Here is a 23,593-nt window from a genome sequence, read left to right on the forward strand (position 1 = left end):
GTCAGTATCGGGCGTCCGCGCCTCGGAAAATCCTCGATTTCGTCCCTGTACGTACGTCACGGCGCACTCGATCTGAGCAAAATCAGGCAGCTTGGAACAGCTGACGGCAGTTGTACTCAGAACTCGGTTGGAGCGTCTGTCGTGCGCAACACCTCCGTCTCTTCGCCGTCTCATCGCACAATTATGACAATACATCGAATTTAGCAATAAACATTTTTAAATGAAATGTGCACAGCGGCGTAGCCGGCGCCGGTTCAGTGTCGTGTACGTCCCAGGAGATGTCCGCGATGGGCGAACGAGAGAGGATATCAAAGACTGCCGTCAGAGTCGGCTTCTACGACATCGAAAGGACCATCGGCAAAGGGAACTTCGCCGTCGTCAAGCTGGCCAAGCACCGCATCACCAAGACAGAGGTGAGTGCCGGCGTCGCGACGCCCGACATCCGATTTACGGTCGGATTAATTATATCCGGTTGCTAGGCGAGGCACCAAAACAGTGCAACACGTGCAAGTCCCGATCGGAACCGCGGCCCCACGGAGAGGGCGGCGAGATTCCGATCCGGATTCGCAGCCTGCAGGAAGAGCTGCACCGTTTTGGTTCGAAATCGTAGACCTCGCACTGAGGGTAGCAACGATTAAATCCGGAAGCGCGGACCCTGCGGAGAGGGTAGCAGTTTCCGGGAAGCGCGGAGCGCACCTTTGCCCTCGCTTAAATTCTGAACGCGCTACACATGATCTTCACGTGTCGAAAGGTTCCTGATCGGGACATCCGGCTGGAAAAATTCGCGACTAATCACCCGCAAACAGGTTAATTGTTCCATCTGCAGCCGCCGAGAAATAATACGAATCCTGTGTTATGAACCACGGTGAACTTGCGTCAAACATGACGTCAATCAGCTATATAAGGTTGTTAAGATTTACCAGCAGATTGAATGCTTTGGCGGATGAACGATAATGAGGCTTCATACAATTGTAATCGTAATAAATTAGGCGCGCTTTTTACAACAAAATCGCGGCGACGCCAACGAACCCGTTCATTGTTTTGGACATCCACCTACGAGTTATTTCGATCCACGAGGGACGCGAAAAAAAAGAAAAAACCCGACGTGGTTATTCTTTTTAAGTAGCGATAAAGCGTCGACGTCTATCGACGTCAATGCATCGACTACTGACGTCGGTGTTCATGGACTGCCGGCGATTTGTTCGTTACTTACTTATTGCTTGTGTTTAATTAAACGGAAAATCGACAATTATTGTGGGACTCTTTAAGGTAGCGCTTACTCAGGGACGAACTTTTCAAAGTAACGAGGGCTTGACGTCATTTTTACGTCAAGTCGCGGGACTTAACGATAGTTTTATTTTTGGGCGAAATTCGAATTACGATGCAGAAATCGATATGGCGCGCCATCCTAGCTTCACCGGATTGAAGAGTGCGGAAAATGGAATATTTGCTGGCAGATTTTGGAAGAGGTCATGATGGGATCTTGAAAAAGGTCAAAACATTCATCTTAAATCGGTGTTGTGTACAACTGGATTGTACCTTTTTTAGCTATCTGCAAGATTATGTGGTATATGTGGTATTACTGATATTTTTCGGACAAACAAATAACAGACTGATGGGGATACGTGTTCAAGCAGTACCGACTACAGACGTACAGTACTTACTATATTTACACACCGATAGCTATATTTAATTTTAAAAATTGGTACAAGGTTATTTCGACAGAACTTCCCACGCCTCTGAAGTACGGTAGAACAAATCCAGCTTTTTCAAAAAATTATAAATTTGATTTAGCGAATTTTATTCTTTTATGATAACACTAATAAGTCAAAATAAAGATATGTAGGTAGTGTTAAAGTAAAGGTAGAGAAGGGTGCTATGCGTTTGTTTCAGGTGAGTTTTTCCATTACAAAATTTTGTGATGACGTCATCAACATTTTTTGCAAGGACACGTATATCAATTTGGATAGAAGCAGTGAGTCATTCTTGATGTAATTAATGAAATAAATCATTATATTTTTTGAGTCACCCTGTATAAGTAATTCTGAAAAGTGTGAGTGCATTGATAAACCACAAATATAGTCATCATATTTTGCATATTTTAGAGCGAATTTATTAGGGAAAATTTTGAGACGACGTCATTAATTTTTTGGGAGGGGAAAAACGAATAAATTTTGATTAACGATTTACCATGATTACGATAACGTTATAACGTTTGCAAGATTTTAGAGCATACGGTTTTGCAGTTCTAAAGTTAAATTGCAAAATGTTGTCAACACGAATTTATACATCACAAGTGGTTCGTGATGGGGATGATTAGCCAACTTTTGATTAGTGTTTTACCATCTACAGGATATTGCAAATATATATACATGACAACAATCGGTACAGTAGTTTCGGAGATTACGTCCAAGGAGTAAAAATGTATAGCTATTTTTATGATTTTTGAACTTTTAGTAGTGCGGTGATCTTATCAATCTATATTTTGATTTAACACGTATACAAAGATTTCTTTTGTTTACAGTTTTTGTTATTTTAAAAAGTCGAAGTTCGTTTTTTTTATATAAAAAAGAACATTTATGAGTGGGAATTGGTGCCATAATTTTTAAGTATGATTCACTGATAAAAACAAAATAAAAACGGGAAATTTACAACAGCACAACAAAAGTAGTCCAGACCTCGAAATTAAATAAACGTAGTTAGCAACAAAATGATTACATCGAGCCAAAATAGGTTAAATGAATACTAATTTTATTAAATATTAACAATTTCGAAACTACAGGTGGTAATACTTATTGATGATATCACATTGTAGAACATTTTGAGAATTAAGTCTCAAGACAAACCCAGGGTTCACAAAGAGACAGACTAATGAGACGGATAAAATAGTTATTTTGCAGTTGAAAATCAATTTTAACACTCTGAAAGTTTGCGTATATGAGTACATGTAACCGTTTTAGTGCATACTGTTGTCAGCTTGATAACAAAAATGAAAAATAATTTCGAAAACGATTTATTATCGCAAAAATACGACGAGGTTAAATTGTTTGCTAAGGTATAAATTGTTTCTTGAAGTACGTGTTCTTGTCGATATGGTATAAACCTAGTTCATTAAAATTAAAACTAATTACCCCGTCGAGTTTTATTCATTATTATGATTAATTTACTATATTAATACATCAACTTGCTAATGAAAATTTGCCTTCAATAACAATGAACGTTTTCATGGCTTCTCGAAGATAAACCCACGTATGACATTCATACCGTCATTATTATAAATCCAAGTTTATTGTTAATATAATATGGCGTTTAAATGAATCAGTTCTTTTTTATTTTCTTTGAATACAATCTATTGTTTCTCGTTTTGTTCATTTTAATGTCGAGTTTAAATAAAAAATAAAATTAATGTGGTAGTTAAAGAGGATTAATGTGACTTTTTTATTGTTTTCTGCAGTAGAGAAACGTTTTGAGAACCACTGATGCTACTAGTGTACATGAAACTAGACATTTTTTCTTAAATTCTGTAGAAGTATGGGTAAGTGCAATGCCAAAAACGTTAACTCAACTTTTCACTTTGGCGCAGTGGATTCAAAAACAGTCGATATATTACATTTTGTTTGGAAGATACCGTTGGGATATTGTTATTTTAGTTTTCCGAAAAGGAGAGGAACTTAATACGTTATTATTAATAATAACATATCAGTGGTGCTCAAAAGGTGACCACCATTGTGACAGTGTAATTTTTAAGAAAATAATACATGGGAACAAGCTTCTGTTCTTTACAGATATTAATGAATTATCAGTTAAGTAAAAATTTCAAAAAGCAGTTTGTAATTTAATAATTCACACAGTTATAAAAGTGATTGATAAATAACATTCAATACATACCATACGTACCATACTAAGAGGTACTAGTGACTGATAATGATGAGAATTTTTTCTAAATACGTATTCGATTGTTTCAGAAATTTTACTCTTATCTTGTGTTTTGTAAATACCTATTAGTTCGTTATTAAATCACTTAACTAATAACTAATGTGAACGAAGCATTCAAAATAACTGTTTGATACAAAAATAAATTTTCATTGGGTTGAAAAAAAAATGCTTATTCATTATTCAGTTACTAAGGCATTCTTGGAGTTAAAATAACGTGGAATTAAATTCGTTATCACCTTTTGTAAAATAAGTTTGAGTGCATAAAACTTAAAATGCTGCAAGCTGATAATAATAGGAATAATTTACATTGTAATGAACGCGCCATTATGTTCAGCTTTATCTATTGCTGGCGTATTTTATTGTTTCATTTAACTATCTGTAAAGGTATAATGACAGCAAAAATAAAAAAAAAAAAAACTATTACGACTTGTAGTCTCCGCACAATATATAATCAAATGAATATGACGCACAAAGCAATTATCAAAGATTTACTGTGGAACGTAGATCTTTCGTAACATTATCGAACTTTTTTGAAATTAAAAAAATACATATCGAAGGTAACTACCGCTTGAAAAAATGCTCCTACATTAGTTCATAGATAGTGTTCCTATTTCAGTTGCCCCTGATTTAACCATAAAGAAGGAAACTTTTTTGAATACTAAATATATGTAGTTATGTATCTTAACTGGCTATCAACAGAAAAATATATAATTTTAAAAAGTGCTTTATTTGATTTCCCTAACTAATTTATACTCGTATATCTATTAAAACCAAATATTTTTACAAAAAAGAGTCGTAACGTAAAAATGTTGACTTGATATTATTTTTTATTAAATTTGTTAACGCCAGTCACAATTTTCTTCAACTCGACAATTTTCTACTTATCTAAAAAGGAACAGTCACGTTGAAATAGCTAATAACATCAATCCAAGAACGACTATTAATATTATATTGTTAAGTATTGATGGCAAGCTACATAAAGAAAGAATCACAATGGGACTTAAAGAGGACTTGCATTGTGTGTTTATTTATCGAATGACGCACCAAACTTTTGTCTACCGCGAAGAACTACTTGATGGTAACCTTTCCTCGAGGCGTTTACTGTGGCAAAAGACAAAGAGATTCCGTGCGTCATACAGCGAACCAACACGTCTCTACATCCGAACAGATTCCGCCTAGATGCCGCAAATTGCTCCAATCCCACTATATAAAAAAAAGAAGATCCTTCGGTTTCTTCGTGTTTATCACAAAGCATTACCTACAGATCTTACAAAACGCAATTTCTTTCCAAAAATGGTGTATTTCCAGAAACAATTAGCTGATCTTAATCCCCCGCTAATTACACCGTGATAAACTTTATGAACAATAGTAGGTATTTAATCTAACATTGTTGATCAAAACAAAACACAATCACATTCACGTAAATTGGAATTACCTTTACGACAATGTTTAAAGCGTGCGTCTAAAAACGTTATCAGTGACCCAATTCCATATTATCTTACGTACAAAGCAGCATCAGTCCCAAACCCTTGTCACGCCACTGCTAAATTACTCACATGTCGCGAATTTCGCCACTTAAGGTAGGCCATGAAAGGAAATCGCGTGTCGCTGATCGATTGAAACGTCATTAAAATGACATTTCTGTGATAAGCTTAGATATTTCCTTCGGGACCTACTCCAACCACAAATTCGATCGCAGACATCTCTGTAGTAATTTTTCAGATATAGCTGAGTAACGCTCAAGTCTAACGAAAAAAACAAACAAATAAAAATCGTGTAGGAATCAGAGTAAAAGACGCACGCATTTAAATACGTTTTTAGCGGTTCAATTAACACCGACGATGCGGTGGTTTGTTTTGTGCTTGTAGTTACGTTTACAATTATAACAATAAGTAAATTGTTTATGCAAATTATTAATTAGTATGATTATGGTTTCAAATCGGGCAGACAACTGATGTTTTTGTGTTTGTGACATGAGTTAATTAAGTGTGTAAATGCATGGTTACACGTATGATTGTCAACACATTTCAACAAGAGGTTGAACTTCACAGGGAGAATAATAACAAAATTTTATAAGTGGAAATAACAGCCTGCCTTAAGCTAACTAGTGTTAAAAGACGTTCTAAAAGATAAAATGCGAAAGTGTTACTTTGGGGGAGATCTGAAGTAGACTGTTTTTTCCAATTTAGAAATAAAAGATATATACTTAGGAGGGTCGGACAGGGAACTGTTCTCCTGGTTATGTTATCTTATTTGGTCTTCCGTGCATAGCCGCAGATTAAACGAAAAACCAAGTAGAATGTATTACACTCTTTAGGCAACAAAATCTAAGGGATTTAAAAAGATACATCTACGGACATCTTTGTTACTAACATAAAATCAGAGCTAAAGCATTTCCGCCGGAAAATGTTAGTGAAGAGATTCTTTTCTTTGTTGCAGGTAGCCATAAAAATAATCGACAAATCTCAACTGGATGCCGGCAACCTGCAGAAAGTCTACCGAGAGGTAGATATAATGAAGCGTCTAGACCACCCCCATATAATCAAATTGTACCAGGTGAGTGGTAAACGAGCATCGTAATCTAGATATCTTCGAAGTACTTTGTGTATGTTCATGTCGCAAGTTCGTTAACACCACCTTCAACTTGGCTGGCCCTGACGCCAGCAAGCGCCGGTGACGTCATACGGCGTCGCCTGGCAACTGCATTCGCCGTCGCGATGCACGGCGTCGTTTTCCATAGTTCTGATACTCTAATGCCCGTTTTAGTTTCACTATTTTCCATCTAATCCATGTTTTGAGTATTGCTGTTTGTCGTTGGTGCAGCATCCTTGCAGGAATTGGCTCAAAGTTAACAAGCTGTCGATGCAAGGGCAAGCAAACAAATTTTTATTGTTTTCACAGTTGAAGGTTTATCTTGAGAACTCTATTGTTTTTCGTAGTTTTATTAATGACGCAATCGTTAACTGAGGTCATTTATTTGTCATACACTTATCGCGGGTTTACGAAAACTTTCCGTTTACGATTATCGCTTCCATCGATTGACACCTAAATTATACAAGCGATGTTTATCAGGGTTCATAAAAATAAAATCTTTTTTCTTTATGACATTGTTTCCAAGACTATTTTTAAAAGATGATTTGTGGATGTGTATTTTTACACGTGGCTCGGAGGAGGCAGTCATTATAAAATTTCAAACAATGTAACATCTCAATAAAAGGAGTTACGTTTGAGATTTCAGTAAAAAAATATCAGCACGTAAACAGCTGGCAATTGGTGCAAATTAACAGACAAAAATGAACTGAGAACGGTTAATTGGTACAAGCTTAAGGTTTTCGTGCCTTTGGTGTAACCACTATTGTTAAGTAATTCATGTTATTATGCTGTCAGTCTAAGACGTTACAAATTGCTGATGTGAAACCTCACCGTCATAACTTGCCTTTGGTTCGTGATTCTGAATACTGAATATAAATAAAGTTTCCAAAACTACATCGACTGTAATAAAGTGTCTGGGAAATATTGATTTTTAAAATTTGACTTTACCTGAGCATTAAAAACCTATACGACTTAATTATCGTAGAGTATAAATATGCAATTAAGGAGGTACTAAAAACATATAAAAAATCGTTAATGTCGGTTCTTTTTCGAAAAATATATAAAAACAATTGGCCAAGTTACCGCTTGCCTTTAAAGTTTTTGTTGTAGGTACACCCTTAAAGCAGAACCAATTTTTTTTTCTAATAGAACCATTTCAGTTAATGTAACTAAAGTTATAGTAGTAATTATTTTAGTCATTGTAAAAAAAAATCAATGGCAACTGAGAGCAATATTTTGTTTTTGGAAATTTCATTTTGATATTGTAGAAAGGGTTAAAAAAAAATTCATTGGAAAACAAAAGTTGTTTTCATTCCTGTTGAAACAAAAGCTGCATATATTTAATGGTATTGTTATTTAACAATAACAATAATTAAAATTGTTTATTTAGTATAGTAAATTACACTCTTTCATGCAACGAAGAATATACATAAATATGTATATTTTTCATTGCATGAAAGAATGTAACAATTTTGAATATTTTAATAAAAAAATCATAAACACCTTTGGTTTTGTTTTATAGGAGTATCAATATAAGCACCGTTATCACTAAAAATGGAGACCATTGTTCTAATTTACCGTAGATATTATGCGTTTTCTTTCAAGTGAAATGGTCACAATCTTAGTCTCAGATTCCTCAAAACACGTTCCAGAAAAACCCAATTAACATTTTTATGATTGTCTATACTAATTAATTTAAATATAGGAATTTTGTTTTGAACTCATTATATTTGACAGTGATCTTAAATTTAGCAGCAGCACGTATTTTAATGATAGGAAATTCACCGGCGTTATGTATTTACATAATTAAAATGTTAGCGTGCATAAAAAGTTGTGGGTATTTGCGCACAAAAAAGAGGTACTGAGGTCCTGCTCAAACTTTGCCATTCATCTCCGATATCTGTTAAATATTCATCGCTGGGTATTTTAAAGTGATGTCGAAGTTCATTCTTTAAAATGTACAAATCAATGAATTTTGTCACAAAACAATCATTCAAGTCAAGAAACTCGGATTTCTGGGAAAACAAATTCCTTGTATGAGCACATGTGGAAAGACAAGAAAATTTTGCGTACCACTTTGTTTGTATAACTAAGGAATTTTATCAAACAATGTGTTTTCGTAATGCGGGAATCCCCACTATTTTTGATATACATGAACACTTGTATAATTCCATTCGAGGAATTCGTACTTTTTGCGGGGTTTTCAAGGTTTTTATTTTCATTTTGCCACCGGATTTTGCTGTTGTTGTTCATGAAATCATGGTAAAAACTTCGCAGATACCCCGAATCAGCGTAACTATTGAATAGAATCCCGTCTAACAGCCACAAATAGAGATCTGCCATTCAGCATACATAATACATCAGCTAAAGGATAGACGCGTAAAAGCTTACCATAAATAAATCATTTCATGTTTCTGTCCTATCCAAACGTATAAAACTGTAAAACTCAAACTCCCAACTGCATCACCATGTTGTCATAATTGTGAAATATTTTAGACGTTGTTTTGTTACCCGATTACTGTTAAAGACCGTTTTTATTGTGGCAAAATTATAGCAATCAATATTTCTAATTTTTAAAATTTTAAGCGCAATTCCCACATTTTACTGTTCAATTGACACAGTTTTATGACTCGTATTTACGTCCATTACAAACTTTATGTTAGTTGTCTGGACAAAATAGACGTTAACTTTTGCTGCCTTGTTTAAAAAAGAAAAACAATGTAATTGGCATTATTAATGTAATACGGTAAATGATGAATAGTTTAACACCTCCTGCGTTTGTTTGAAACAATATTCGAAAACTCTCTATATATACCGAAACAACGATTTGATTTTTTCTTCTCTTACTAATTGCTCACTTTTAGCTCAACAAAGAGAAGAGAGCACGACTTCTTATCAGTTGTTTCTTCTTTCAGTCTGTAAGTATAAAAAAGTGATATCATCTTTTAAACAAAGCCATATTTTATTGTGTACTTATGTTGAAACAATAAAAACCCATTTTTGAGGTTGTAACCATTTTTATTTATGGTAAAAGACTACAAACTTTTAATTAACATTAGTTTTTGTGATTTAAAAAGTCATAAGACACTTGCTCAATATTTGTAATTCATTGTCATACTATTATAATTATTAACAATATAAGAAAATGTTTGACTTTATACGACGATAAATAGTAGACTTTGCACGGAAATATATTTTACTTACGAATGAATGTTTTAGTGCTGCACATAAAAGTTTTTCTAATGTTGCATAGATCATCCCATTAAAAAAGCTTTTAGTCAAGTGAAACTTTACACACTAATAAACAGGAGCAACATACGCTTCACTTTTCATTATTTTTCTAAACGTCAGTATTACATTAGTGACTACACATTGCAGAATACACGTTGTATGTTTAAGTTATTATCTCTTTAACGATAAGACGTAACTATCGCTTCCAGGGTGGACCATGGGATATTGGGAATTTTTTGGTGAAAAAGCACATTAGAAGTATCATTTTTTAATTATTTGCATTTTTATATTCATCTGATCGTCTCTTTATGGGTAGAAGTTTCTTTGATTGATGAAGTGGATACTTGTTGGAACTCCGTCATGATTTTTTTTTATCTAAATTTAGTCAAATATATAACATAATATGAAATAAACTTAAATTGTATTACCAAATTTAAAGAAAAATCTTCATTTTAGAGTTTATTTTGTTGGTTTGTCAAATTTTTGCATTTATGGCATATCATATATTATTATTAAATATTTATTCACAAACAATAACGTGAACGTGTTTATAACTGATTACCAATTTACTGATGGAAATTTAGAACTGTATAATTTTACTACACACCTTGACAGTCCTATTGCTTATTACTAATGAACTAATTAAGTTAATTTGCCAAAATTGGTTCAACATTCACCTTTTGCCCATAATCTAGTATAAAGTTGTTTAATACTGTACTTTCAGAATTAAAAAAAGTTTAAAAGACATTTTTTCAATGGTTCCTCTCTCTTTTTATGGAATATTCCGAAATCTCCGTGGCCGTGAAATATACTGGTGACCCTATCAATACCGACATTGAAGATTATATATTTCCTGTGTACTGTAAAAAAATCTTTCAATAGTAATTTAAATTTACAACATGAAATAATTTTTTTCGTATCTACAGTGTGTTGTGTTTAAAAACTATCCACTTTGGTAGCATTTTTAAAACAAAACATCCTGTATATTTTTGTATTTTTAAATTCTCCTTAACAAAAGAAACCAAATTTTATGGCCCAAAAGTTTTTAAAATTTAAAAAATGATCATATGTAAAAAAAATGATATAAAGATTTCTTAAAACGAATTTAAATGTAGAGAAATAGGTATAACGGGAATAATATTTAAATAAGCGACGTTGGTATGTAAAAGGAACATCCGACGTAATCGAAAATAATTTCAGATTGTTATATTGCGTTTTACATTTTTTTAATAGACCATTGGAAATCTTTCATTGTGAACCCCTTGGGAGACCCTGTATGTGTGATCTAGCACCACAGAAATACAACTTTTTCAGTAATGTAGAATTTGAGCTCTACTATTACTCAGAAAATAGTTGTGTATTTGAATAACATAGTACTAAATTATACTTTTAGTAAGTTATAATAATTGTTCTCAAAATATGAGTATATGTGCTGTTTAGTGAGTTCCTTCCATTTTAGCAAGGCTGCACGAATATTTCACATAACTTCTCGTTCAATCATTTAATGCGAACCTCCCATAAAATTTTTAAAGTCGGCGCTCATCTACATCGCTATGTTTCATCCTTCCGGACTTATCCCCCTCCAGTAATTTTTCTTCTTCGTTTCAGGTGATGGAAACAAAAAACATGATTTATCTGGTGTCCGAATACGCAAGCCAGGGTGAAATATTCGGTAAGCACTCCTCGAATCGCGTTTTTCGCGTCGAACATTCATTTGGTTGATCTTTACGCCCACGCTGCAGACCAGACCTTGACGCTCTGACGTCATTCCGAGCGTCGGTTTTTGGCAGGCAGCGGAGGGGGGATGATGTAGCATCGACGCACAACAAGGAACATCTCGACCCTGGACCGCTAATTCCCGTTTTCTTGTTCCAGACTACATCGCCAGGTACGGCAGGATGACCGAGGATCAAGCCAGGACGAAATTCTGGCAGATCTTGTCGGCGGTCGAGTATTGCCACAACCGCAACATTGTGCATAGAGATTTAAAGGTAATGCACTTAAATGTATCGGAATGCGGTGCTCCCACACGGCATGACGTCATGGGGGTGAGATCGATTGGGGCTGTCATCCGGGGGGGATGGGGGCCGATGTTGAGAGATGAGCGAACGGCCCCGGGGATTCGGATAGGGGAATCTTTAAAAGTGCCGTTTGGGCTTAGCACTACTCGGGGTGTATTTCACAGATGCATTAGCATGGGGTTGGAGTGAAGGGTGATTACGGGGGATTTTACTTTAAACTGGAGAGAATAGTTTTTAAATGTGACTAGGAAATATGATTTATTATCCATTTATATGAGGTGCCGTAATATATAGGGTGGGTGCTTTGGATTGTGTTAAGAGGCAATAAAGATATCGACATGCGGTGAAAATAAAATCCGTTGACATGGATCCAAGATATTATCCACAATTCTGTTTATACTGTTAAGGACGTAGCCGAAATATCTTTTATAGTATCAAATCCTGAAAAGTCGACGATTTCAATCAGTTTCGACGATTTGACAGTCGGAGCTTTGGCGTAGGTTGGCAAAATTTTGAATATGTTATTTTCACTTTAAGACACTTTATCTAACGTTTCAAATATAGTGAAAAAACATTGACTCAAACACTAAATGAGTTTCCATTTCAAACTTGTATCGTATCAGTTTCTGTATTCTGACAACTGCAGTTTTAGCGAAGACTGTGAAAATATTAATTTAAAAATTTTCAGGTACACGTTTGCTAACGCTACAAATAGCATCTGGGCACGGAAATGCCACAAAGGCCTAAACTAGAATTAATCTTAAATTCCGAAAAGGAGGTGATTTGGTTTAGTTTTCATGTTTGGATGAGTGTAGTTTTTACAGTATGTCAAAATGCAAAAAAAAATGTATTTTCAGTACGATTCTGTGTTCCACGGGCACGGACCGACAATAAGTTCCAATTTGAGCCAGAAACCAGTTTTCTTCTTAAATTTTAATAATTACGAATCGTAGCGGGTGGTTCTGAGTATTTTGGATTTCTCGAACATTCTTAGGTGTGCTCAAATCCTGAAAAGGAAAGCATTTAAGTCATTTTCCATGTTCTGATCACTGAAGCTTTGGCGTAGAGAGTCAGAATCTTGGAAAACACTAACTCTAGCAATTTCCGCTCCCTTTACGAAAGTCTTAAGTGCCCTCCGGGTTTAAATTCGAGCTAGAAATTAATTTTCTCGTCAAATTTTCCCGCGTGCGTTGTTGCATACTATATTAAATTTAATTTTTATCGGATTTCCATATTTCCGTTAATACGCGGGCTATTAGCTGTTAAACAATCTGTTTGGTGTTTGATATATTTGTATGATAAATTAGTTGAAACATTCTAATGGGTATTTAAAGTATTTTACGTTTAAAATTAGCTGTACGTCCCCTAACTTATGACATATTGTTATTGAGCTGTCGATTTAGTTAATTTAGGTGGTTTAAGACAAACAGACACACCACCGCTTTTCCAGGGATTCATAACTAAACACCTCTTATAAAATTGTAAGAAACAAATGTCAAGTGTCTTTGTTCGCTTCTATCTAAACATGATAACCTCATATTCAAAAGAAACGTTTAAAAAATTTATCTGGAATACTTTTCCGTGACTCTTCAAATGAATAAATTGTGCATACAGATTAGACATGTTCTGATAAAAAAATATTCAATGACTGTTATGTTTGGAGTTTCCTTAATGTGCCACCTATTATGCAAAAAGCAAATACTTATTATGGAAAACACGCGGTAAACAACTCTTGATATTAATATGCAAATACGTATCAATTTAAATATTTATATTTTTATAGTAAAGTGATGTAAAATTCCATTCATAAATATAATAAAAAATGCATAAATCAGACTGTTAAAAAACAGTGTGAAAACCTAGTGTAAATGGACCAACTTCATTAAAGTACTATTACAACATCAGGCAGTTTTAAGAAAAGTTATTTAATTTTTTAAATAACCCAAAACATCAAACTCACTACTTAAATCTCTCTCATAAAAAAATCGTACATATTACGACTATTTGTCACAAGTTTTTGAGATTTCCCATTACACAGCATGTAAAACAATATAATTATTTTATTTTTAAACACTACATAAAAAAATTAAATAACTATGTTTGTGATACACACATAACATAATTTTAAACAGAGTTTCACCCGTTTTTACTGATAACATCGCTTCCGTACTGTAAATTTGAGACATGTCGGTAGGCACTTCTATCATGTTTCAAGTTGCTTTTCATCTCTTTTAAATTAACTAAAAGTAATAAATATAATGATAGAATCCATAAATCACTGTCTGATTGTGAATTATTAACGGATGTTCAATAAATTTAATGTTTGTGGTTGGCTATGCGTTGTTGTTCATCTTGCGATGTCGTCAGAGTGAAGAAACATTTCAGTTAATTCTAAACTGACAAATGTCAAATTAATCTGACGGATCGCCATCTGCAAAGATGCAATTTATTCAACACCCACTATTAGCCATCATTAATATCAGCATCCTATAGATTTGTTTGCAATAACTGGAATATGATATGAACAGTATTATAAATAAAAGTCAATATCTATTCAACAGACAGATTTTTATTAAAATGTAATGATTTCCAACCTGGTAGGGAATTTGGTTTAAAAATAAAAGGTCACTCAGCCTGATTTTCATTGACAGTGCTAACCTGAACTGCAATCAAGATTTTAATTAGTGCAACGGCTGCAACCTAATTTCATAAAATACCTAGTCGTGAACAGTTTTGTAGAAGTCTGAATGTATAGACAATTTAGTTTTACAGCAGAATGTCTCTGCTCAAAATGTATTATCTCTACCTTCATTTCCCCTTGAAATCTGGTCATTAAGAATCTTCTCATTACCATTGTTTGCTCTACACAGTTTTTAACACATAATAGAGTTCTTTGTACCCAAAGTATATAGACCAGCTTTAAACTGGAGAGAGCGATTTTGCTCGTTTTTGCACTGATGATGTAACTAAAATGAACTTATATTAATAATAAACTAATAGAGACTGGAATATACTAGTGTTCAGTGCTTTCATAAATTATTCGTACATCCAAGTGGCCACTGGTTTGTTCCGCTTCTTTCGGAGTGTGTAACTAGAATAGTAACGAAAGTTCAAATGTCTGACGGATGACGTATTAACCATATTAATTAACTTCCAAAATATCTACCGTTACAAAGAAGTGGCAAATCTGTAGCATTTGTAAATTTCACACGTCACTAGATGTAAGAAACCTTTTTGAAAATGTATTTTTTTGTTTACGTAACTAGTGGTATATTCTGTAGGGTGTTTCTGTTGTTTCAGGCTGAAAATCTTCTCTTAGATTCCAATAATAACATAAAAATCGCCGACTTCGGCTTTTCGAATTACTACACTTCTGGTGGTTTGTTGTCGACGTGGTGCGGTTCGCCGCCCTACGCCGCCCCTGAAGTGTTCGAAGGGAAGAAATATACCGGTCCCGAGATAGACATATGGGTATGTAAACTTCGAAAGGTATGTCTGGATGTTTTTGATGATATGACCGTTTTTAGAGCCTGGGTGTTGTTCTTTATGTCCTCGTTTGTGGAGCGTTGCCGTTTGACGGATGCTCGCTGCAAGCCCTACGTGATCGTGTTTTGTCTGGTAGATTTAGGATCCCCTATTTTATGAGCTCTGGTAAGTCTTATTTCTAACTTTAGGGCCTCTTCCACCTCCACTTTATCGAAAACAGTGATCATATCTGGGATTTGCGTCAAAGATAAAATCAATGTTTATTCAACGACAATTATTTACGTTAATACTACCACTTACATGCAACGCCTGCGTACTCGAATTGTTTAGTTTTCCAATAAAACAAGAATGCTATAATCAGAGATGCAAATACTTTCACTAATTGCAAGTCTCTCTGGCCCCCATTTGGATCTGTTCATTAAAAACAATTTATGGCGGCGCAGAGATTAGCCGACTATCGCGCTGATTTTAATTAGGGGCTCGAAGGGTTGTTAACTGGTTATTGGGTTTTGGTGTACTCTTCTGAAATTTTCCGAAGCAGATATTCATAAAATTATTAATAACTCCTTGACTTATTTCGATCGCGGCTTTATTTATGCTAATACGTCTATGAGGTGGTTTGGCCACTGCAAAAATAAATCCGGGTGTCAGAAATAGAAGGGAATTTGTTTTGGTTCGATGCAAATCCACGGCAAGAAAAGAAAGCGTAATCGTTCGGCATTGTTTTTAGTATTATGTGTCATTTTAGCGCTCATTCGAGAAGTGCGTGCGCTCGCTTGTGACGCACTTGGTGACGTCAATGTTGAACTCGGGTGGGTGGTGGACGTATCCCTGACTTTTAAAACTATTTCCAACCCTCTGTTTAAGTGACGTACTGACACGTAACTGTCCACGCTAAAGGTCGAATATTAAAGAGGGACAAAGTGGGTAGGCGGCGATGGAGAATTTCATTTTACGTATTCATGAGTAAATATGAAACTAGAATAGGTACAAAAAATGCCTTGCTATTTTCAGGCAAGTCCCTCCGTTTTATATTTTTAAAACGAACGTGTGCCGGGATCTGCTTATCCTAAAAATGACCTGTGCTCTATCAAAGATGGATTATGACGAACTCGAAGGAGTATCCAATATCGAAAAGAAAACACTATCATAACATAACATGCAGGCGCGACCTTATTTTAGTATGTGTTTGGATATACTCTCATGTATAGGAAAAATTTCCTTGTAAACTGACTGTCAAATCACTGTTCAGTTGACAAGAGACTTAAACTCGAGAAATATGTGAAAATATTTGCAAACTGACATGAATACAGTCACGATACCCAGTTTTCGGTGTGGTAAATATTACTTCAATTACAGCCTGTACGTGTGTTCGTTAGAACAAATGAAGACCGTCGCTGTGACATTAGTTTGCACAAAGAATTAGCATCGACACCTGAATTCATCGTTGCTAAGGGTGTTAACACATTAGTAATTAAGTCGGTACACACCAGAAATTTTAAAGAATCTTGAAGTGTGTGGCCTGTTACAACAAAGGTCATTGACAATTGAGAAATTTGCAAATTAAAAAAATGCAGACGCTGAGAATTTTCTGCCTCACTGCCTCATAGTAACTAGTTTGAAAGCCTTCATAATCTATTGTATCTTCATAAAGTAGTGAGAAGACATGATTTGATTACTAACAAACTGTATGCCATCCCTGATGTTTTATTATATATATTTTAACTGTCATTGGGTATGTTCTTTGTTGACCTACACAATACTTTAATAATGCGAAGAGAGAAAACGAATTAAATGTAAAACTTGTGGGTACTCATATTATAAAATGTTCAGCAAAATTTAAACCGTCAAACATTTTACGCAAGAGGGAAGGAAGCGAATTTCAATTACCGTATAATTAAGAGGTTCGAAGAGACCGGGGAAGTGATTTTTAAGTGACTGGTCGTCCTGTGTCCATAGCTTCCGAAAGTGTTTTAAAAGTGGTATCAAAACTTTTACCAAACACCCTTCCGCTTCTGTGAGAAATGCGGCAAAGAAACTCAGAATATCTAACACTCTCCAGAATTAGCAGAAAATCTTAAAAATAGAGACGTTTTCAAAATCTTCGGCTTCAAAATACGTGAAGTATTTATAACGTTTTTGTGACAAGTTCGATTCGACTCAAATTATGTACCGGGGAAGGAATATTTTCACACAGTCAAATATCACTAAAAAGTTTAAACCAAAAACAAAGCTTTGCAAAAAATATCTTGTTTGGCACATGATTGATGCTGATTGTATCGGTCAGTTAGCAAGTAAATTTATTTTTCTGAATACATTAAAAAACGGTTGTGAATGTAATATTTTGTTAACCTGTTCAGATCTGAGGATCGAAAAATTTTAGGCACTACGTAAAAAGGCAGATAGCAAGAACAACCCGAAGAACCCGTACGTGATAATTTGACCCTGTTAAGAGTTCCTTTTCTATTATTCGTTTATAGTTCGGTTTTTAACATTCAGCACTTTACTGCAAAGAACTAGCATTACCATAAGATATTGAATTTACTCTTTTCACGATGTAACATGCACACTAACTTATTCCTTCCTTGTTTTCAGACTGTGAATCTCTTATAAGAAAAATGCTAGTTTTAGAACCAAACAAACGTTACAGTATATCGCAAATAAAAAAGCACCGGTGGATGCAGGTGGCTGTACCCCCAAGCCTGCCACACATAATTCCAGCATCAACAACGCAGCCAAACGAACAAATCCTTAGGTTAATGCAAAGTTTGGGAATCGATAGTTCCAAAACTCGAGAGGTAAACTGAACAATGGTTCCCATCAACATTGTCTCACCTTTTAATTGCAGTCGATACGAATAGGAAGCTATGATCATCATGCCGCGATATATTTCCTGTTACTGGATAAACTTAGGAATCAATTAGTGGGGGGCGAGAATCAGACGGGAGTGAGAGAGGTGCAAAGACGACGACCTTCCAACATAGCGGAACAGGCGATGAGGAAGATCGGTAGGGCAAGTACGAGTGAAGACTGCAGAAGGTTACTGCAACACTCCACCACAGCTCCAACAGCTAGTAACAGTAAAATAAATGCAGGTACCAGAACTTGCGATTCGCCCCCTATACATGGAATAGACGCGGCTAAATTACTCGCGGCTACCAATAGCGAAGATGCTCTTAAAATATTGAACCAAGCTACAACGACCACGTTTAGCATGTCTACCGAAGCTACTAAGCTCATGTCGACGCTTCAGATGTCTGCCATACCTTCAGCTTCGACCGAATCGCCTTTCAGCCATCAACATGGGTATCCTTATGGGCATCCCGCCGCCGCGTCTCATGCTATAGACCCATCGGACAGCAAGGGATCCTTGGGAAGGTTTTCAACGAGGTAAGATTTCTGAAGTAGTGGTACTTTTGGGTGTCAAATTACTTTCATTACAATGGGGATGCTGCTACTGACGTATAAATTTGAGTTTCTGAAATATAGTCCTCGGTTGTCCCGAACGCGTAGATTACTCGAACTGCGTGACTTTAGCAATTTAATGGTCTTCATAGATTCCACCGAATCAGTTTTTTAAGATTTTTAGAATTACACTCAACATCTTAAGTTTAAATTACGGAATCTGATGTTTCAGTAGACACTGAATGTCCACATTAAAGATTCGCGTACGTTAAATTGAAAGTAAAATTTGACAATTTATGCAACGACGTCTTGTTTACAAGATTGTTACGATAATTTCTTGTATCAATAACTGAGATCATGTCGAACACATTTTTTGTAATAACAGCCGAATTAATTTGAAATTGATAGTATTATGGATTGTGGAATATATTTTTTTTTGCTGAGGGAACAGTTAATACCCCAGTTTTTGTGGTCTACAGAAATGTAATGATTTCTTTCAGTTTGTCTACTGGGAGTACGTTTTTGCTTGTTTCTGAGGAAAAACGATGCTCGGCTTTGGAAATAACAATGTGATTTCCAGAAACACAATTATTAATTTTTAATTCGGCTTCCGGTATCGACTCATCTCCGGAGTTTAATAATCATCATAACAATAATAAATTTATTGCACAACTAATAAAAAATATACAGAGAGTTAGAATACATATCACTGAAACCAATCAATATTCAAATTCATTTACAATTAAAAATGTAGTATAAAATATATTATTATTTTATTTTATACTGAAACATAAATTTCTAAAATCTTTTATTGAAAATTACATAATGTAAGAAATATATATTCAAAGTGCGATACGTTAGTTACAAATCTCACATAACTGTCTTAAATTTTCTGTAATTTACTTTTGTCGCCCTCTGCTAGACGCCGAGTATAGAGTTGAGTCTTAATAAGTTAAATCCGATAAAACTATTGATTTGACTACAATGAGTTTGGTGTGTTGATCTAGGGATTTTCTAAGATTACACCCAAGTTTTTGACAATACTTTCAAAAGGAATTTATTGCTTGTTGACAACTAAATTAAGATTAATGTTTTTAGTTTAGATATTCAAATAAAGAGAAGCGCAAGCAACTCTTGGTTACAGTAGTTGGGCACAAACCGAATATCGGATATAAATAGTGAAAACAAGAGAGGACCTAAAATCTCCTCTTTTAATGTCACTTTGACAAATCTTTTAACACTATCTAATAGTCCATCCATTAAAGATGGTTAACTGCAATTTTTTTTTTTTTATTATTTTCAGTGGTTACCGAAGCGGCGAGATCCAAACTCAGTACTCGAGCTCAACCGACGAGGGCGTCGAGACCGATCTCGAGGACCACACTCCTAGATTAAGCTACGCATCATCAAGTTCCTCAAGCGGTGTAGTGACAAACTTCAATACATCGAAAAGTCTCAGCCAAAATTTAAGTTGTGATAGTAACTTCGAAAGTCTGGAATATCCATTGTCGGAATCCAGCGAACTAGCCAGCAGCTTACCCAGCTGCACAACCAGCGATTGCAAAGCCGATCCCATCACCACCCACACCAGTTACACTCTAGCACCGCGCCCCATCCTACATAAACACAATCCCCTAGTACACATGTCCAGTTTCAAGACAACGCGAGGGTTAACTCGGTCTCCGGTCGACTTCCGCGAGGGCCGACGGGCCAGCGACGGTCTGGTGGCCCAGCAAGTGGCCGACGCTTCCACTGGCGTCGTGGCCTTCAACTCGCAAAAACTGAGCGAGAACTGCAAGGCGAAGGGCGTTCTCGAGCTGCATTTAGTCCAGAGAGAAGCACAGCGACTGCAATCTCAGTACCAAGCCCGCGAACCCCCCGAAGAAGTGTCCCAACGGCAGAAGCAGCACACGCAGTACTTGCAACCTCGCGGTAACAAAAGAGTGAGCCTGCCGGATAATTTCAGTTACACCAATGCGGTCTCCGAACCGTTGCAGCTGCAAACTGCCATGCAACATAGACTGTTGCAGCAGAAACGTCAAATCCTGCAAAAGCAGTGTGCTCTGTCGCACCAGACGCCCAACACTAGCGTGGAGACGGGGGGGCACTTGGCTAGGAGGCAGATGCTGAGGCAGGCAAGTTATAAGATAGCTCAGCAGCAGCAAGTGTTGCCTCCCTTACCGCTCAGTGAGACGGAAAGTAAAGACCTTATGGCGTTCCAGGCGCTGGTGGAGAGTTCTGGAGAAGCGGCGTGGAACACACTGCCGGGAAACATGAGTTCTTGCCAAATTACTGAACAAGCGGTCCCCTCTCCTACACCTAACTGGCAGACCGCGCCAGGAACTTGGACTCAGGTACCACAACGTTTGTAATTTGCACTTGGCGAGCGAGGTGTTTGTTTTTTTGTTTGTGGCTAGGGTTGCACCGATCAAAGTATTAATTTTTACTAGTCTCTTAGTAGCTTGAATTGCATGGTGCGCCGTGTAAACTCGATTAACTATGCTGCTGTTGCCGCCTTCTCCGCCAAATCGACGGTCCAAAATATAACGCCAAAGACCTCCGCTAGGAAGGCTTACGAGTCATATTAGCCTTGCCGATACGAAACCGGTTATTATAGTGGTGTTGACATCTTTGCTTTCATGATGCAAAAAGTAGACACTTAAAATTCAAAAATAACAAAATTGCCTCTAACCTCATGTATGGGAACATGTCCTACTAGCTTTTGATCGCCTAATTCTCTGAAACCAGTTTTCATTCCTAAAATATAAAAGAATCTCCTATGTCGAAATGCAGCTCTTGGAATGAAAATTAGTCACTTGGTGCATGAGGTTTTCTGCTGAATTTGAGTCTGATCTAAATTGCGTATTGTTCCATAATCGATTTAGGTAGGTCTTAAAACAAATTTGTTTTCATTGTAAAATGCGACCCGCAGAAAATTCTAAAACCTTCCAACACTAGAACGTGTTCACATATCACATATCCACCAACGCGGCAATTTACCACGAGATGCACGTGGTAACGTTTAATTTGGGAGAAAATGGACAGTTAGGTCACAATTTGTTGTCGACGTGACCAAATGTCTTAAAAACGAAGCAAACAGCAACACCATTTTACACTTAGAGATACTGAGACTAATTTTGCTAAGAAAACAAATGCTTTATTTTTGAGAGGTAAAATTTAACGTTTTGAAGCACATTTACAATTAAACTGTCATTACGTTAGTCTTTTTTGAAACCACTAAACCCTTTTCAAGGAGCACTTTACAGTTCATCTTTAAAGGAGAAAATAATGACATAATAAAATATACTTAATATATGTTGTTTATTGTGAATTAATTTGAACTTTCCTGAATAAAATTTCCATTAAAGGTAGTATACAATCAATCAATATAAATATCACGGTGGTGGTTCCTACAATAATAGTAATAATAATAATCTGCATTTACCAGTGGTCCATCATATAATGTCAATAATATGTAAAAGCAAACCAAAAGATGCAATAAAATCTGAAGGCATTTGAATTAGTTGACGTAATCATTGACGGCAATACATAAAACACCATGACATTAACTCGTATTTCGTTGTCAACCGGCATTAGTGCTAATATGACTCGGTATTCCTCTAGTAGGAAATTCCAGTAGACTAAGTGATTGGTTAAAACAATATGTATATAATGTGTGTGCAATGTTGCAGTAACCAGAATTCGTGTCGATTTTTCGGAGAATTAAATCACACTACTTGTAAATGCCCTTTAACGTCAATTATTTAGAAAAAATATTGTAATAACTTTACTATAATACCATAGTAGTAATAACACACATTCCCATGTATACTCATTGGTCCAGAAACGTGTCGAAGGTATAAATTGGCGTTTTATAGGTAGTGTGAATGCTAAACACGTTTCATGCAAATTTGCTGCCGCAAGGCTGCGTGGAAAATCTGTACTACACATGATAGAAGCAATTTATTAGTACAAATTTATGTTATTTAATTTAGGTCAATATTATTTATATTATCCATATGTGCAGCTAAAATAAATCAATTAATTATGTTAACAAATTGTTGTTTTCTTTTTATTTCATACTCATTGCATGTATGTTGTAATTTTTTTCTTTATTACATCACGTATTATTTATGAATACAGGGACCTGCTTTCCCTGCCAACCCATGGCCACCATTATTACCTCTCAGCGAAAGCCCAATTCTTGAACTAACTGAACAAATGGAGTCAATGTGAAGAAACTTTAATATTAGTTTTACTCAAACCTGTCTCGCCTTACGACAATTGGGAATGCTGACATGTTCCCGATTGGGGCTAAGTGGTTGGTTTCTTTAAAAAACTCAGGTGACGTTGACAATGTCAATTCGTTGCACTGGCCGAAGTCTAGTCATTTTTTTTATAAAACTGTCGTTTTTTAAGTTCTAAATTTGACATTCCACGTGATTTAAAGGAGAAGGTAGTGAAATAATAATCAAACTTGTTTAACAAAATAGAGTTGTGCTACCATTAGTAAGAGAGGTAGTAAACTGTAGGGGATTGATCAACAATCAAATAATCAAAAAATCAGACTGTAATAATAAGATAATAATTAAATAAAACTGTCACTTAGGCCGTAGATATAACTTTACATAAACGAGCTCACATGTGTGTTGTCACGGGGTTTTTCTGACCATCCTGTAAATCATGGACATTACATATCATTCTTGCCCGGACTATACTTATCATTCGAAAAAAAATGCAGGATGCTCAGGTGAACGTCTTTTATAGAAGAACATAGTTAGCTTTGAAAAAGCCGTTAAGTAGAAAGCAGCAATAATATATTTGTATATTTGTAAACGTGCCTGGTTTCGGTTTGAATGTTGCTTTTGTTATTTGTTTATATTAAACTCAGTACTATTATTAAAACTGTTTTTGACTATCCC

The 23,593-nt window shown here is 35.6% G+C and overlaps 1 protein-coding gene across 3 annotated transcripts; it reads left to right on the forward strand.

The window, feature by feature from the left end:
- LOC135130114 (serine/threonine-protein kinase SIK2) lies at positions 1 to 23,576 on the forward strand. Of its 3 annotated transcripts, none has more exons than XM_064057455.1 (11): positions 1 to 413; positions 6,376 to 6,492; positions 11,368 to 11,431; positions 11,635 to 11,750; positions 15,081 to 15,251; positions 15,308 to 15,431; positions 17,862 to 18,064; positions 18,115 to 18,656; positions 19,975 to 20,806; positions 20,894 to 21,025; positions 22,815 to 23,576. In XM_064057455.1, the coding sequence occupies exons 1-11, from the start codon at positions 279 to 281 to the stop codon at positions 22,905 to 22,907; spliced, it is 2,529 nt and encodes an 842-aa protein (XP_063913525.1). In that variant the 5' UTR covers positions 1 to 278; the 3' UTR covers positions 22,908 to 23,576. The 3 variants fall into 3 exon arrangements, with proteins under 3 accessions (XP_063913525.1, XP_063913533.1, XP_063913518.1); XM_064057463.1 differs by having other exon boundaries at positions 18,115 to 18,274; positions 18,362 to 18,656; positions 19,975 to 21,025; XM_064057448.1 differs by having other exon boundaries at positions 3 to 413; positions 19,975 to 21,025.
- Positions 23,577 to 23,593: the final 17 nt, after the last annotated feature.

Source organism: Zophobas morio, unplaced genomic scaffold (genome assembly GCF_036711695.1).
Source record: "Zophobas morio isolate AGI-343-1 ecotype UQ-CSIRO unplaced genomic scaffold, CSIRO_AGI_Zmor_V1 ptg000002l, whole genome shotgun sequence".
In the NCBI taxonomy this organism is placed as follows: Eukaryota; Metazoa; Arthropoda; class Insecta; order Coleoptera; family Tenebrionidae; genus Zophobas; species Zophobas morio.

Excerpts from the sequence above, each read along its gene's own strand:
- LOC135130114 (XM_064057448.1), top strand. The coding sequence starts at position 279 with ATGTCCGCGATGGGCGAACGAGAGAGGATATCAAAGACTGCCGTCAGA. Across the intron at positions 6,493-11,367 it reads ATATAATCAAATTGTACCAG|GTGATGGAAACAAAAAACAT; the intron begins GTGAGTGGTAAA and ends TCTTCGTTTCAG. Across the intron at positions 18,657-19,974 it reads TTGGGAAGGTTTTCAACGAG|TGGTTACCGAAGCGGCGAGA; the intron begins GTAAGATTTCTG and ends TATTATTTTCAG.